Source organism: Phycodurus eques, chromosome 5 (genome assembly GCF_024500275.1).
Source record: "Phycodurus eques isolate BA_2022a chromosome 5, UOR_Pequ_1.1, whole genome shotgun sequence".
Lineage (NCBI taxonomy): Eukaryota > Metazoa > Chordata > Actinopteri > Syngnathiformes > Syngnathidae > Phycodurus > Phycodurus eques.
Genome location: NC_084529.1, coordinates 3,555,070 through 3,569,146, shown reverse-complemented (window position 1 = coordinate 3,569,146; position 14,077 = coordinate 3,555,070). Strand labels below are relative to the sequence as shown.

Genomic DNA, 14,077 nt, shown 5'->3' with positions numbered 1-14,077 from the left:
ATCTTCAACTAACAGGCTAAGGATCTTCAAAGAATATGCTAACGATCTACAAAGAGCATGATAACAATATTGAACTAACATGCTAACCATCCTCCAAGAACATGCCAATAACATTCTATGAACACACTAAGCATCTTCAAATAACATGCTAACAGTCTTCCGTGAACATGCTATTAATCTTAATAGAACATGCTAAAGATCTTCAAAGAACACTAAAAATATTCTCAATCTTCAAAGAACATGCTAACGATCTTCAACTAACACGCTAAGGATCGTCAAAGAATATGCTAACGATCTACAAAGAGCATGATAACAATATTGAACTAACATGCTAACCATCCTCCAAGAACATGCCAATAACATTCTATGAACACACTAAGCATCTTCAAATAACATGCTAATACTTTTCAAAAACATGCGACTGATCTTCACAGACCACCCGACTGATCTTCGTCAAACATGCTCGGCATCTTCAAAGAATATGTTAAGGATCTTAAAAGAGCGTCCTAACCATTATTAGAGACCTTGCAAACGATATTCATAGAACACGTTAACGATCCTCAAAGATTACGCTAACAAACTTGAAAGAACACTAACAACCTTCATAGAACATGCTGACAAGTCATTCAAAGAACATGAGCGAGCTGCACTTCCTCAGATTACCACTAGGTATTCCCCCAAGGTGAAAACTTTGCCGCCTCATGATGTAATCTTCAACCTTGGTGTCGTCCTGCATGTCACATTTTAATGAATGAATAAATGCATGTGCTTCTTCAGACGGCCTCTAGATGTTCCTCCAAGATGAAAAACGTTGAGTTGGTCTCACGCCGCGACATTCCGTCAAGACTGATGTGGTTTGTTCGCACGGAGGATCCGGAACATTCCCCAGAAAACAATACCTACTTGAACCTTAACCGCATCTGCTGTCTGGCACGTCCTTCCAGTCGACCATTTTAACAGCCGGTCGCTAACGAGAGGTTTGTCTACAAGGCACACGTAGACAAACAATGGATTGGTCGCCAGCCAGTATCAGGGTACATGTAGGAACTCCAGATTTGAACCCGGAACCTGAGACCTGTGAGGCAGACGTGTAAACCACTGTGCTGCCCCAATATGTAAACGATGTGCGCGATAAAAATATCCGGCCAGTAATCTGGAATGTTCCGTGGAAACTGAGCCCGAAGCAATTAAGACGGAAACGTAATCTGGGCGGAAAGAGTAGACCAAGTCTGCTGCCCTACACTTTGTAGAGCCACGAAACTTCTTCTACCACACTATGCTAACCAACCTGCTAACTGTGATGTTTCTAGACGGCAGGTTGGGAAGTGAGGGCACTAATTGTTAAAGCTTTGTGGGTGGAATTCTTTCACATTTTTACTTGATGTACAACTTGAGTTGCTCAACAGTCCAGGTTTTTCTCTGTTGTGCTATTTTGCACTTCAAAATGCGACAGCACATATTTTCAATGGGAAACGGATCTGGACTGCTGGCAAGCCAGTCTAGCACGCACACTCTTTTGCTGGCAAGCCACACTGTTGTAACGTGCAGAATGTGGCTTGGCATTGTCTTGCTGAAATATGCAGGGACGTCCCTGAAAAAATGTTGCTTGGATGGCAGCATGTGTTGCTCCACAACCTGTATGTACCTTTCAGCACGAATGGTACCGTCACAGATGTGCAAGTTACCCAAGCCATGGGCACTATAACACCCCCATACCACCACAGATGGTGGCTTTTGAACTTTGCACTGATAACAATCCGGATAGTCCTTTTCCTCTTTGGCCCGGAGGACACCATGTCCATTATTTCTGAAAACAGTTTGAAATGTGGACTCGTCAGACCGCAGCACGCTTTTCCACTTTGCGTCTGCGGTCCGTCTCAGATGAGTCAGCCGCCACCGTTTCTGGCTGTTGTTAATATACTGTACGGGTTTCACTTTAGAATAGAACTTTAGAACTTTAGGTAGAATTTTAACTTGCATTTGAAGATGTCGCGACCAACTGCGTCAACTGACGGTGATTTTCTGAAGTGTTCCTGAGGCCACGTGCAGGCAATATCCTTGACACAATCATGCCGGTTTTTAATGCAGTGCCACCTGAGGGGTGAAGTGTCACGGGCATTCACTGCTGGCTTCCGTGCAGAGATTTCTCCAGATTCTCGGAATCTTTTGATGGTTTTATGGACAGTAGATGATGAAATCCCGACGTTCCTTGAAAGCGTAGGTTGAGAAACATTGTTTTTGAACTGTTGCACTGTGTGCTCACGCAGTTGTTGACAAAGTGGTGAAGGTCGCCCCATCCTTGCTTGTGAGCAACAGAGCCGTTCGGGGATGCTCCTGTTATACACAATCACGACCCTCACCGGTTTCTCACGTTCACCTGTGGAATGTTCCACACAGGTGTTTATACATTTGGAACACTGGTAATGGATGACATTGCTGATGCATAATTACAACAGACCGGATCGACGTCAACAAATGTTGAAGGAAAAAACAAAAAAAATCAATCACGACAACATCAGATTGTTTTAAAGTTCTTGTAAAAGCGTAACTGGATATGTTTCGCCTTTGTAATGGCAGGAACGTGACCTGCTAACAACTTCATTTAAAAGCTTGCATTTAAAAAAAAAGTGACTGCTTTACGGTGATCTGTGCGGTGTGAGCGAAGCTGTGGCTGCCGCTAATGCGAATGGGTCTGGTGCGCATCAGCAGTCATTGCGCCGTTATCCAGACGCTTCATGCGCCTTTCGCTTTAAGCACACTCTCAAGTTGCTAGCGGTCGTTAGCGCCAGCATGGTAGAAACACATGCTAAAGGTCTTGCCCGCTAGCTGGAGGCTGTTAATGTTATTTCAACTTGACGCGTCTTGGACTTCAAACACCCTCGCAAGTTGTTAGCAGAAAGATGTTAAGCTAGTTTTGAAGCTAGCATGCTAATGGTCTAGCTAGCTTGGCGGACCTTTTTAAAGGCAAGATGGGAGAAACCCATGTTTGAGCTAATGTGCTAAAGCTAGCTTAATGTTATTTCAAGGAGATTTCACCCCAGAAAATGTTTTGTGTTTATTTTTTGGACTGATATCTTGGTACACATTCTTTTTTTTTTTTTTTTTTTTTTTTTAAAGTCTGTTTACTTTTTTGTGTTAGTTTTCCTTGGGTGTTTTTAAAATATTTATTTCTGCGGATAAAAAATACAAAGAAATGCAAATATTTGTAAAAGTTGGTTGTGCAATTAATTCAAAGTATCCAAAGCAAAACCGCTTATGACAATAACGGAGAAAAAGTATCGGATCAACATTAAAAAATAAAATTGAAAAGGCAATTTAATCAAACTATTTTCAATACACACAGAAAACAAAATAAAAACTACAAACATTTTTAAATATTCTTCAATGATCTAAAAATGTTAAAAGAAAATGTAAAATAAATGTCTTCATATACATAAAAAAAAACTAAGAAATGAAAAATATTAAAAAGAAAAACATTTAAACATATTCTTAAAGTAGTACCTAAAAATGAATGAGGTAAAAATAAAAGTTTAAAAATTTAACTAAATAAATAAACCTAATAAAAAATACAATAAGTGACAGGAACATGTAAGAATATATTTTTTAAATGCAAATAAAATAAAAATACAGTAATAGAAATGTAAATGTATTCCATCCTATGAAATTAATTTTGTGAACAAATACACAAAAATAAAGAGAAAACAAGAAAAACATTTAAAACATTCTAGAAGACAACGACTAAAAAAGTAATAAAACAGAAAATGTAAAAATATTCTTTAAAATGCAATAAAATAAAATAACGCATTCGTCAATGGTATTTCTATAGAAAAGAAATTGAAGAAAAAACATTCTATTCTGTAAATGTATTTTTTAAAATGAGTGAAAAACATTTTGACATTTAAACACATTATTCAACTAGAACGAAACAAATATTTAAAAATATTCTTTAAAGAGTTCACACAAAAAGTCCCATAAATGGCAAAATAGAAGGCTGTAAATCCATCCTTAGCATAAAAGTTGTCACCGTTGTTGTTGCTCGCGTCCATCTTGCTTCATTTTGCGTCCGCTTTGTGGTCTTTGTGCTCTTTTGTGGTGGCGGGGGTTGCGGGGGTGTCCTCGGCCTAATCGCTCCTCGGGCTCCTCCTCGGCGCCGCCGTTTTGGAGCGCGGGCGGCTTGATATTTGATCGTCGGCGGGCGGGCTTTTCCTTAAACGGGAGCCTCACATCTTTTCCTATTCCTATGGAAATCAACACGCGTATATATTTGCAGGCGGGCGCGTCGGCCACTCTTACCGCTGCCTCTGCGTCTTCTTCCTCGCCACAGGTGAGCCGGCTCTTCCTCCGTCGACCTCCTGACCCGTGGGCCTCCTTTACGAGCGTATGAAATCAGCTGCTGCGTGCTTTTCTTTCTGCGCTTAAGCAAGCAACACTTATTCTGAAATTGTTCCGTTCCTTATTCTGTCTGTGAAGGATTCTTTTCCAAAATGGAGTAAATGTCCACGTAAATCCTTGATGGCGAATTGTTATTGTATTCAAACTGAACTGATGGACTTGGTCTGTGTTCACGTTCAACAAAAGATTAGCATCGAGTTTATATGCAAAAGAACGGCTCGCCGACGTTTTTGTTGTTATTGTTGTTGTTGTTTTTATTTTTACATGTGGTCTCATTTTGGAAAATAGCTCACATGCTTCTATTTTTTTAATTCTTTTTTATTTTTTATTTACATTTTTTATTTTTATTTTGGGTCAGCTTTGCAAAGGAGAAGCTGTTATAAATTGTTATAAATTGCCTTGCTGGGATACATAGAGTTTAAATAATATTTTTTTTAAATAGACATTTTTCAAATTGTATTTGTCAATTTTTGGAATATATGGAATATATGTTGGAATATATTTTTCTTTTTATTTTTCCTTTTGTTTATATATTTTATATTTTCAAAGTATTTTATTTTTTACTTTTGAACAATGTTAACATGTTTCTTTTTATTTTCAATTGTAATGTATTTGTCTTTTTTCTATTTCTATTTTTTCATTTCTTAAGAGAGCATATTTATATTACTTTTTCCAGTTATTTTTGTCATTTTTGCTGTTTTGCTTCTATTTTACATATTTGAAAAATATTTGTATGCTTTTTTTTAATTCATTTGGTATTTTTATATTTTTGATGAATGTTTTTCTTTTTTTTTCTTTTCGAAAACGTTTATTTTCTGAAATATATTTACGTGTTTCAGGTGTCTTTTCAAAAATGTAAACCATGTGTTTACATATATCCATTTCTTTTTTGAGTTATTCTTTTTTATTTGTTGTTTCACCAGTGTTATTTTTAAATGTTCATTCATTTGCCTTATTCTTTATTTTCTTTTTACAGATTTTAGTTTGTATTCATTATTTTTTTCATATGTATTTGTTTTTATTTATTGTTTTTTTTTTTTAAATGATTATTTTTTGACGAAGAAAATGGTTGATATCTTGATTATGTTTGTCCTTTTTGAACAAGTCCATTTTGTGTATGCTTTGGAAGGTTGTTGTTGCATTTGTTTGTTTGTTTTCGGACTTGAGACGTGTTTGGAAGACTTCGGGGATGTTTCTCGGGCTCCAAGTCGACAGCTCGGATCTTCTTTGACTTCTGCTGAATTGCTGACGAAGGAGAAGACGAAGTTGTTGTTTTTTTCCCCTTTTCCCGGGCGACGAAGCTTTGCGGTATTTTTAGCCGAGGCGGCGCCGCCGCGCTGCGTCCGCTTTTCTCCGCTCGGCCGCCGAATTCTTTTCCGTGAAAGGAGTCTCGAAGGGACAGATTTGATTTCCCGTCATCCGCTCAGGAGATTAGCGCCGGCGACATTTGACCCCCAGCTGCTATAAAGTCCAAAGTTCGCAAATAGATCGGTCGGCCTGCGGCAGCACATTTCCTTCTCGCTCGTCCTCTAATTCTTCTTCTTCTTCTTCTTCTTTTTCTTCTTGCAGCCCTGAACGAACGGCAACATGTACCACGAGTAAGTCGCAAGATTTCAAGAAACATCTCATTGAGTGGCCTTCCATGGCATTTGTCTCTTTGCTTTTTTCTTGCAACGTTTCAGGAAAAAGATGAGTTCCAGCCGCCGGCACCACTTGAAGGTACCTTTAACACGCTCAATGCTAATTAGCATCCTCACATCTGCATCCGAACTATTGATGCCACTCATCGATAGTTGAGAGACAATCAATCAATGCCATCATCAATATTGCTCTGAATACATTTTTAGACCAAAAAAAGATAATACTGTAAAGGAGGTTATTGTAGAGTAAGTTGCAAGTTATTTTTAAGATTAAAGGAGATTGATTGATGATCAACTTTTTAATCATTAATATTGCTGCGATTCATTATTTAGAAAAAAAAGACGTGAATGAAATTAATAAAGACAGTTATTTAAATGGGTGACAATGTTAGAGAATGATTTCATACTCTTGAAAATATAAAGAATATTGAAAAGTGTAAAAAAATAAAAATAAAAATAAGTGATGTTCAGTGTTAAGCATCTTTTAAATATTAGGAGATTGATTTACAACTTTTAAAATGAATAACATTGCAGTAATATTAATTCGCCAAAAACTCATCGAAGATGTCAAATAAAATGATTTAATAGAGTAAATCATACTATTTAAAAGAGTAAAAAAGTGGACAAGGAAATAGATTTTATTTCTGCTTTGACAAATGTGCAGGATGTTCATAAAATCATACGTAAAAAATATACTTTTTTTTAAGAGTGAAAAGTGATATTGAACAAGTATTAAAGGAGATTGATTGTTTAAAAATTACTTTTGTATTTTTCTGCTTTGACATCAAATGTGCAATATGTAAATAATTGGGGGAAAACAAATAAGGAGTTTGTCTTTTAATGCTTTAAGAAGGAAGTGTTTCATATAAAAATATTGTATTATTTTCATATTTTGCATGTCTCTGCTTTGACAAAAATGTGCAAGGTGTGAATAAAATCAAATCATTCATTGAAGAGTAGAAATCTTTGAGTTTGAACAAATGTTAAGTGTTTTTTTAAACTTGGTGTAGTACTTGGTAAAAAATACATAATATATTAGTATTATTCGTATTTTAGATTGAAAACAGTGCATGATGTCAATGAAATAAGATAAGCAGTTTAATCAAGGAACATTGAAACATAAAGAATGAAATGAGTGATACATTTAAACATTTTTAATTTATATTCACCATTATCTTCATGTGTAGGATGCAACTAAAATACCGAAATAATAACTAATAACACGGAACAGCTGTTACGTGTGAGTCCTCTAAAATAGAATTTATATTCGTGTCGTTAATGTTATTGAATATTATCTTTTGACAAAAGAAAAAAAAAAGAAAACATTCTGTAAATCAATTCCTCAGTTGTCATGTCGTGTAATCAGATTACACTTTCAGGGTAACCCGTGTGTATTCAGATGACATTTTCGTAAAAACAGTGTTGAAACGAGATTTGGGTTTCTGATGACTCTTGAGATGCTAGCTCTCGCTAGCTGGGGCTAAGCGACGCGAATTCGCTCTGTCGGCGTCCGCAGAGTTTGATCCTGTCGATCGGCGCCAAATGGATCCAGCAGGAGAAGAAAGAAGCGGAGGCGGCCAAGCGGGACTACTTGGCCGAGACGTGCGGCAGGCCCGGCCTCGGCGGGGACCAGACCGCGCTCATGGTCAGCGCCGCGCCCTCCTTCCCATTTCTTTTCGATTGCTTTCTGTTTGTTTCCACTCGACTCTATTCGTGTCTCCGCCGACACGCCCGCACAGCAGATCGACGTTTTGAACTAGCGCCACGTTTTTCAGGGATTTTCGCTTTCCATCAACCTGAAAACCTTAACCCGCCGGGTTTCAAACTGAGGGCCCCCGGGGGCCTCGTTTGATGTGGCCGACAAAAGCAAATCATGCGCATTGACTTTCATGATTCTTGCTCAAATCTGTACCGAGTTTCAAATTGTCATACATTGCCATGAAAAAATATTGGCCCCCTTCTCAAATTCTTACATGTTTGCAGTTTCCGCACTTTAATGAATGAATGAATGATTTCACATTGTAGTGGGGAAACTATGCAAAAATATAAGAATTTGAGAAGGGAGACACATTTCTTCGTTGTTGGCAAAGCCCTTTTTATAGTAACTTGAACAAACTATTATCCTCGACTTCTGATTTCAAACAAAAATGAGTTTCTTTTCTGCTCTGTTTGTTTCTACAGCCGTGAGCCTTTTTCTTCGTTTGTATTCTATTCATTTCCATCCTGTTCTATTTTCTGTATCTCTATTCTTTTCTGTTCTAACCTATTTGTTTCTATTCAATTGGTTTCTATTTGTTTCCATTCTAGTCTGCAATTACAATGCGATCGTACAATAATACAGCGTTACCTTGGGATCGCAAATCATCTTCCCCCATTGAAATGAATGGAAATGCCATTAATCCGTTCCAGCCCCCCCCGAAAAACATCATGTCACACTATGAGGATTTCAAGCGATCGTGTTGTAACGTGACGATGTCGCACGATAACGTCACATGATGATGATGTGTCGTTATGATGACGCGTACAGGAAACGTGCAGGAAGCTGAACGCCCTCATCGAGAAAGTGGACGAGGAGAGATACGACCTGTCGGTCAAAGTCGGAAAAGCTGACAAAGAGGTAAGCCCGCGTGATGGGCAGCGCGGTGACCTAGCGGTCAGCATGTCTGCCTCACGGGGGGGAGCGGCGGGCATGTTGCCCCATGTAGAACACCCAATAGTGCCGGTCCTCCTGCGCTTGCGTAGATCGAGGACCTGAAGATCAAAGTGATCGACCTGGCGGGCGTCAAGAAGCCGGCGCTGAAGAAGGTGCGCATGTCGGCCGACGCCATGCTCAAAGCGCTGCTGGGCTCCAAGCACACCGTCAACATGGAGCTCCGGGCCAACCTCAAGCAGGTCAAGAAGGAGGTCAAGGAGGAGGTCAGCGCGCGCTTCAATTTCGCATTCCAAAGCACTGAGTTACGGCGGCAACATTGCAGTACATTCGCCAACAAACAGACACAGCTTGTTTTCGTAAACCTGGAACAACATCTCATTTCCAATTTGATTTGGAAAAACCTCAAATTGCACATACATCAAGTAAAATGTAGAACGTAGATCACGGAATATAGAACACAGAAAGTAGTACATTGTACACACGATGTAGAAGTTTGCAATGTAGGGCATAGAGAGGCAGAATGTAACGCGTAGCACATGCAATGTCGAACATGTAGAGCGTAGTACGCGGAATAAACATGGGCTACAGAACGTAGCATCGGCAACATAGTTCTTGGAGTGCATTCTGTCGAACGTTGTACACCGAACGTAGAACATCGTCATGTCATGTAAAGTGGGTTCTACAATTCCAATGAAGTTGGGACGTTGTGCTAAACATCAATAAAAACAGAATACAATGATTTGCAAATCATGTTCAACCTATATTGAATTGAATACACTACAAAGACAAGATTTGTAATGTTCAAACTCATCCACTTGATTGTTTTTAGCAAATAATCATGACCTTAGAATGTTATGGCTGCAACACGTTCCAAAAAAGCTTGGACAGGGTCATGTTTACCACTGTGATACAGCAATGGGAGACAGGTCTGGATTGCAGGCAGGCCAGTCTAGTACCCGCACTCTTTTACGACGAAGCCACGCTGTTGTAACACGTGCAGAATGCGGTTTGGTATTGTCTTGCTGAAATAAACAGGGGCCTCCACGAAAAAGACGTTGCTTGGATGGCAGCGTATGTTTCTCCAAAACCGGTATGTACCTTTCAGCATGAATGGTGCCTTCACAGATATGGAAGTTACTCATGCCATTGGCACTAACACAGCCCCATACCATCGCAGATGCCGGCTTTTGAACTCGGCGTCCATAACAGTCCGGATTGGTTCTTTTCCCTCTTTGGCCCGGAGGACACGACGTCCACAATTTCCCGAAACAATTTGAAATGCGGACTCGTCGGACCACAGAACACTTTTGCACTTTGCGTCAGTCTATCTTAGATGAGCTCGGGCCCAGAGAAGCCGGCGGCGTTTCTGGGTGTTGTTGATAAATGGCTTTTGCTTTGCATAGTAGAGTTTCAAGTTGCACTTCCGGATGTAGCGCCGAACTGTATTTACTGACATTGGTTTTCTGAAGTGTTCCTGAGCCCACGCGGTGAGATCCTTTACACATCGATGTCGGTTTTTGATGCAGTGCCGCCCGAGGGCTCGAAGGTCACGGGCTTTCAATGTTGGTTTTCGGACTTGCCGCTTCCATGCAGTGATTTCTCCAGATTCTCTGAACCTTTTGATGATATTCTGGACCGTAGATGACGAAATCCCTAAATCCCTTGCAATTGTACGTTGAGGAACATTGTCCTTAAACTGTCGGACTATTTTCTCACGCACTTGTTCACAAAGAGGTGAAGGGAAGCTCCTTTTCTACCCAATCATGGCACCCACCGGTTCCCAATGAGCCTGTTCACCTGTGGGATGTTCCAAACACGAGTTTGATGAGCTTTCTCAGTCTTTTTTGCCACCTGTCCAAGCTTTTTGGGAACGTATTGCAGCCATAAAATTCGAAGTTCATGATTATTTTGCTGAAAACAATCAAGTGGATCAGTGTGAACATTAAATATCTTGTCTTTGGAGTGTATTCAATTCAATATAAGTTGAACATGATTTGCAAATCATTGTATTCTGTTTTTATTGATGTTTAACGCAACGTCCCAACCTCCTTGGAATTGGGCTTGTGCATACGACGTTTTACCACGAAGAACGCAGATTGTCAAGTCTAGAACATAGATCGTCTAGCCGTACATAGGCAGAGCACACAGAACATAGAATATGCAATGCAAGACAAACACACAAAATGTGGAATGTGGAACCAAAAGGATGGGACGCAGTAGAACACGGAATGTAGAGTGTCGAGAGAACACGGGTGTCAAACTCCAGGCCCGCGTGCCAGTTGCAGCCCGCCACATTGTTTTATGTGGCCCGCAAAAGCAAATCATCTGTGTCGTCTTCATGTTTCTTGCCAAAATATTGTCTCAAAATTGCAAATTGTCTTCACTTTTACTAATGTTGAAAGATTGTGAGCATTTTTTTGTTACCAAACAACTTTTTTTTTTTTTTTTTTTTTTTTTTTTTTTAAATTCAACAATGGTTGAACAAATTGTTTTCCTTGACTTCATGTCTGAAAACTCATTATTCATCATTGTTTTTGCGTCTACTGATTGTTAGGATATAAATGAGCAATTTATACATACACGACTCCAGTGTGTCCCGTGACAAACATTTGTTTGACGCCCCTGAGAGAGAACCTATCAAGTAGAAGGTCTCGTTTTGCTAGAAGATGTCATGAACAACAACGAATGTGCTGTAAACCCGCAACCCGTCATGTAAAAGATCCAAGATGGATTGTGGTGCATCGTACACGTCGGGCGGGGCTTGACCGCGTGCGTTTGTGTGTTTGTGTGCGTGCGTGTGTGTGTGTGGCAGCCGGCGGAGGCAGTGGGCGACTGGCGAAAGAACATTGAGGACAAAGCAGACAGGAAGAAGATGTTTGAGTCATCCTAAAAAAGAAAAGGAGAAAAAAAAAAAAAAAAAAACATTTTGGGAATTATTGTCAACAAAGAAATGTTTGTTGTTTCATTAAATGTTTGTCAAAGTAAGACTTTCACGTGTGGCCGTGTGACTTTGTGAAAACGCTTCGTTCGTATCCATCTGACACACAATTATGAAAATTGCCATTCACGAAAGCGGGATGCGTTTGACGGCGACGATAACTTCCTCTTGCTTCAAAAAAAGCTGGATGAAAATAATATGTCATTTCATTTTCCAAACTCAAATAGCAAATATGTTGTTTGGAATTTGTATGAGTGAAGAGTCGTTTTTGATTGCCTTGGATTTGGTGACAAATTCTCTGATCAGGATATCGAAAGAAAACCACACTTAAAACATACGCTCAGTGGCCACTTCATTAGGGACACCATCCATATCCAAATATTGCCTTTTTTTTAATTTTCACTTTTATAAAAACTATGTTAGCAATTGTGCTTGCATTGCATATTTCTAATATTTTGGGGTCATGACAAAGCTGTACCTAATATTGTGTCCAGTGAGCGTTAGTGTAATGTCGTCATGAAGGTTTTTCAATACGTATGACGCCAGCCAACATGTGACGTCATGTTTTGTGTCAGTGCGTGCTGTTGTCATTTTGACCACACGATGTCGCGAGAGCACTTCCTGTTTGTCGTCATGACGTCACGTGTTAACCAGCAACCGTTCCATTCATATCGATGCTTCCAATTGTTTTGTTTTGTTTTTTATTTTTAAAAAAAGAACGTCGAATACCTGAATTAATTTTCTTTGAAACCATTTAAAGGGTTTCAAAAGCAAACATGATTGAGTTGCACATTTTATGAGCATTCATCAGACCTCGTGGACGCTGTTTAAAGGTACGTCTTTTCTTATACTTTTTAAATGTATTCTTTCGTCATCCACACTGTTGTATCTATTATTATGAATATTTTTGCTTTATTTTGACTCATTCATACCCCTTCTAATGTAATTTTTTAATGGATCGGAAGCCAATCGCAAGCGTCGACGTTAGCAGGGAGGAAGTGATGTGAAACATTTTCCGAGCTTTTGCAGCGATTTTTCAAATGCAATTCAAATTGTAATCATGGAAAATTTTCCAAATTAATCCGTGAATTAATCGCACGTTTTCAGCCTCCAATGTAATGGATTACAATTATGTCCATGTTGTGATTTAATGTCCTTACATGTAATTTGTTACTTAATTAATTACTGACTTAATTTGTGAGATGCGCATTCAACTGCGCAGTCACCTCACATCATCCAAATCCGAATCACGCGCATGACATTCACGTTATTATTCAAATTGTAATCCCAACCTTTCAGCCGTCTTCCGCATTTGGAATCTGTGGCATTTCATTATGTACAATTTTTACTTTTTAAATCATAAAAAGGACATGATTTCAATGGCTGCCCCCCCCCCCAAAACTAAGATAAAAAGAGAAAACAAATCTTGTAAAGTTTGAGTTTTTTTCTTTAACAAAAAAAAAAAAAAGACTTTCATCTCATAAGATTTTTACTAAAATGTTGGATGGAGTCTGTCAGGAAAAAAATCACCTCTGTCTTTCACACGAGTTGTGTCCCATTACTTTTGAAATCGAAGTCACGTGAATTCCAAATTAGCGCTGATAAGTGACTACGCGCGTGCGGCGCACCGTCAAACGGCAACGACGCCAGTCGAGTGACGTGCTGAGAGACGAAATAGCAGTATACGTAAAAATAATCCAAAAAGTCAATGGCGCTCGCTCGCACAGCAGAGCGTTGGGAGGCGTGACGTTAAAAGCATCTTGCAAAAATTGCGGCGTTTGGTCGCTGGAGTCGTCGTCCGTTCTCCCGTGAGGTCACGCGACCTCGTAAATGTGCTCAGTGACCTTTGAACCTGAGCCAGGATTAGCTCGCATCGCAAAACTGTGCACGTTTGTCACACAAGCCAACGACAAAGTCCACAGACCAACAATGACAAATATTACATTCCTATAAATCATAAATATCAAAATGGAGAAAAATCAGTCCGTTTGCTTCGCTTTCAAACGCTGCGGGCGTGTCCGCTGAAAGTTCTGAAACCACGCCCCCGCTTAACTGTCAACTGACCACAACGAGGCGCTCTAAAGCGGCCGCGCCGAGGGGTGTAGCCATAGCGAGCTAGCTAACTGCGCGTCGCATGTCGCATATGTGCCCAAAGAACGCTGATGCGAACGAAGGCGCTCAAGTTCTCAACTCACGGCGGACTCCAAAGAGCGTTTTAGGCGCACACACAAATCAGGAAACCCGAAATGGTGAAAAATGACTTTATGGTCGCATGCGGTCACAATTGTGGTTCCGAAATGCTTGGGAATTCCTCTCCAAACAAATTGTAGCCATTTATTCCTCCACTGGTCTGAGTTCTACTTGGCAAATAAAGATGATTCAGATTCTGATTCAGCAGGTGACGCAAAGTTTGGCACCAGATGCAACCGTGCGGTGTTATTTTTTCCTGAGATG

The 14,077-nt window shown here is 39.7% G+C and overlaps 1 protein-coding gene across 3 annotated transcripts; it reads left to right on the top strand.

Moving 5' to 3' along the window:
• The first annotated feature begins 895 nt into the window (after positions 1-895).
• Positions 896-11,575, top strand: LOC133402807 (troponin I, fast skeletal muscle-like). Of its 3 annotated transcripts, none has more exons than XM_061676969.1 (7): positions 896-977; positions 5,962-5,990; positions 6,075-6,111; positions 7,549-7,677; positions 8,560-8,649; positions 8,775-8,948; positions 11,498-11,575. In XM_061676969.1, exons 2-7 carry the CDS (start codon positions 5,980-5,982, stop codon positions 11,573-11,575), a joined length of 519 nt encoding a protein of 172 aa, XP_061532953.1. In that variant the 5' UTR covers positions 896-977; positions 5,962-5,979. The 3 variants fall into 3 exon arrangements, with proteins under 3 accessions (XP_061532953.1, XP_061532951.1, XP_061532950.1); XM_061676967.1 differs by lacking the exon at positions 896-977 and adding an exon at positions 4,304-4,324; XM_061676966.1 differs by lacking the exon at positions 896-977 and having other exon boundaries at positions 5,901-5,990.
• The last annotated feature ends 2,502 nt before the right edge of the window (positions 11,576-14,077 follow it).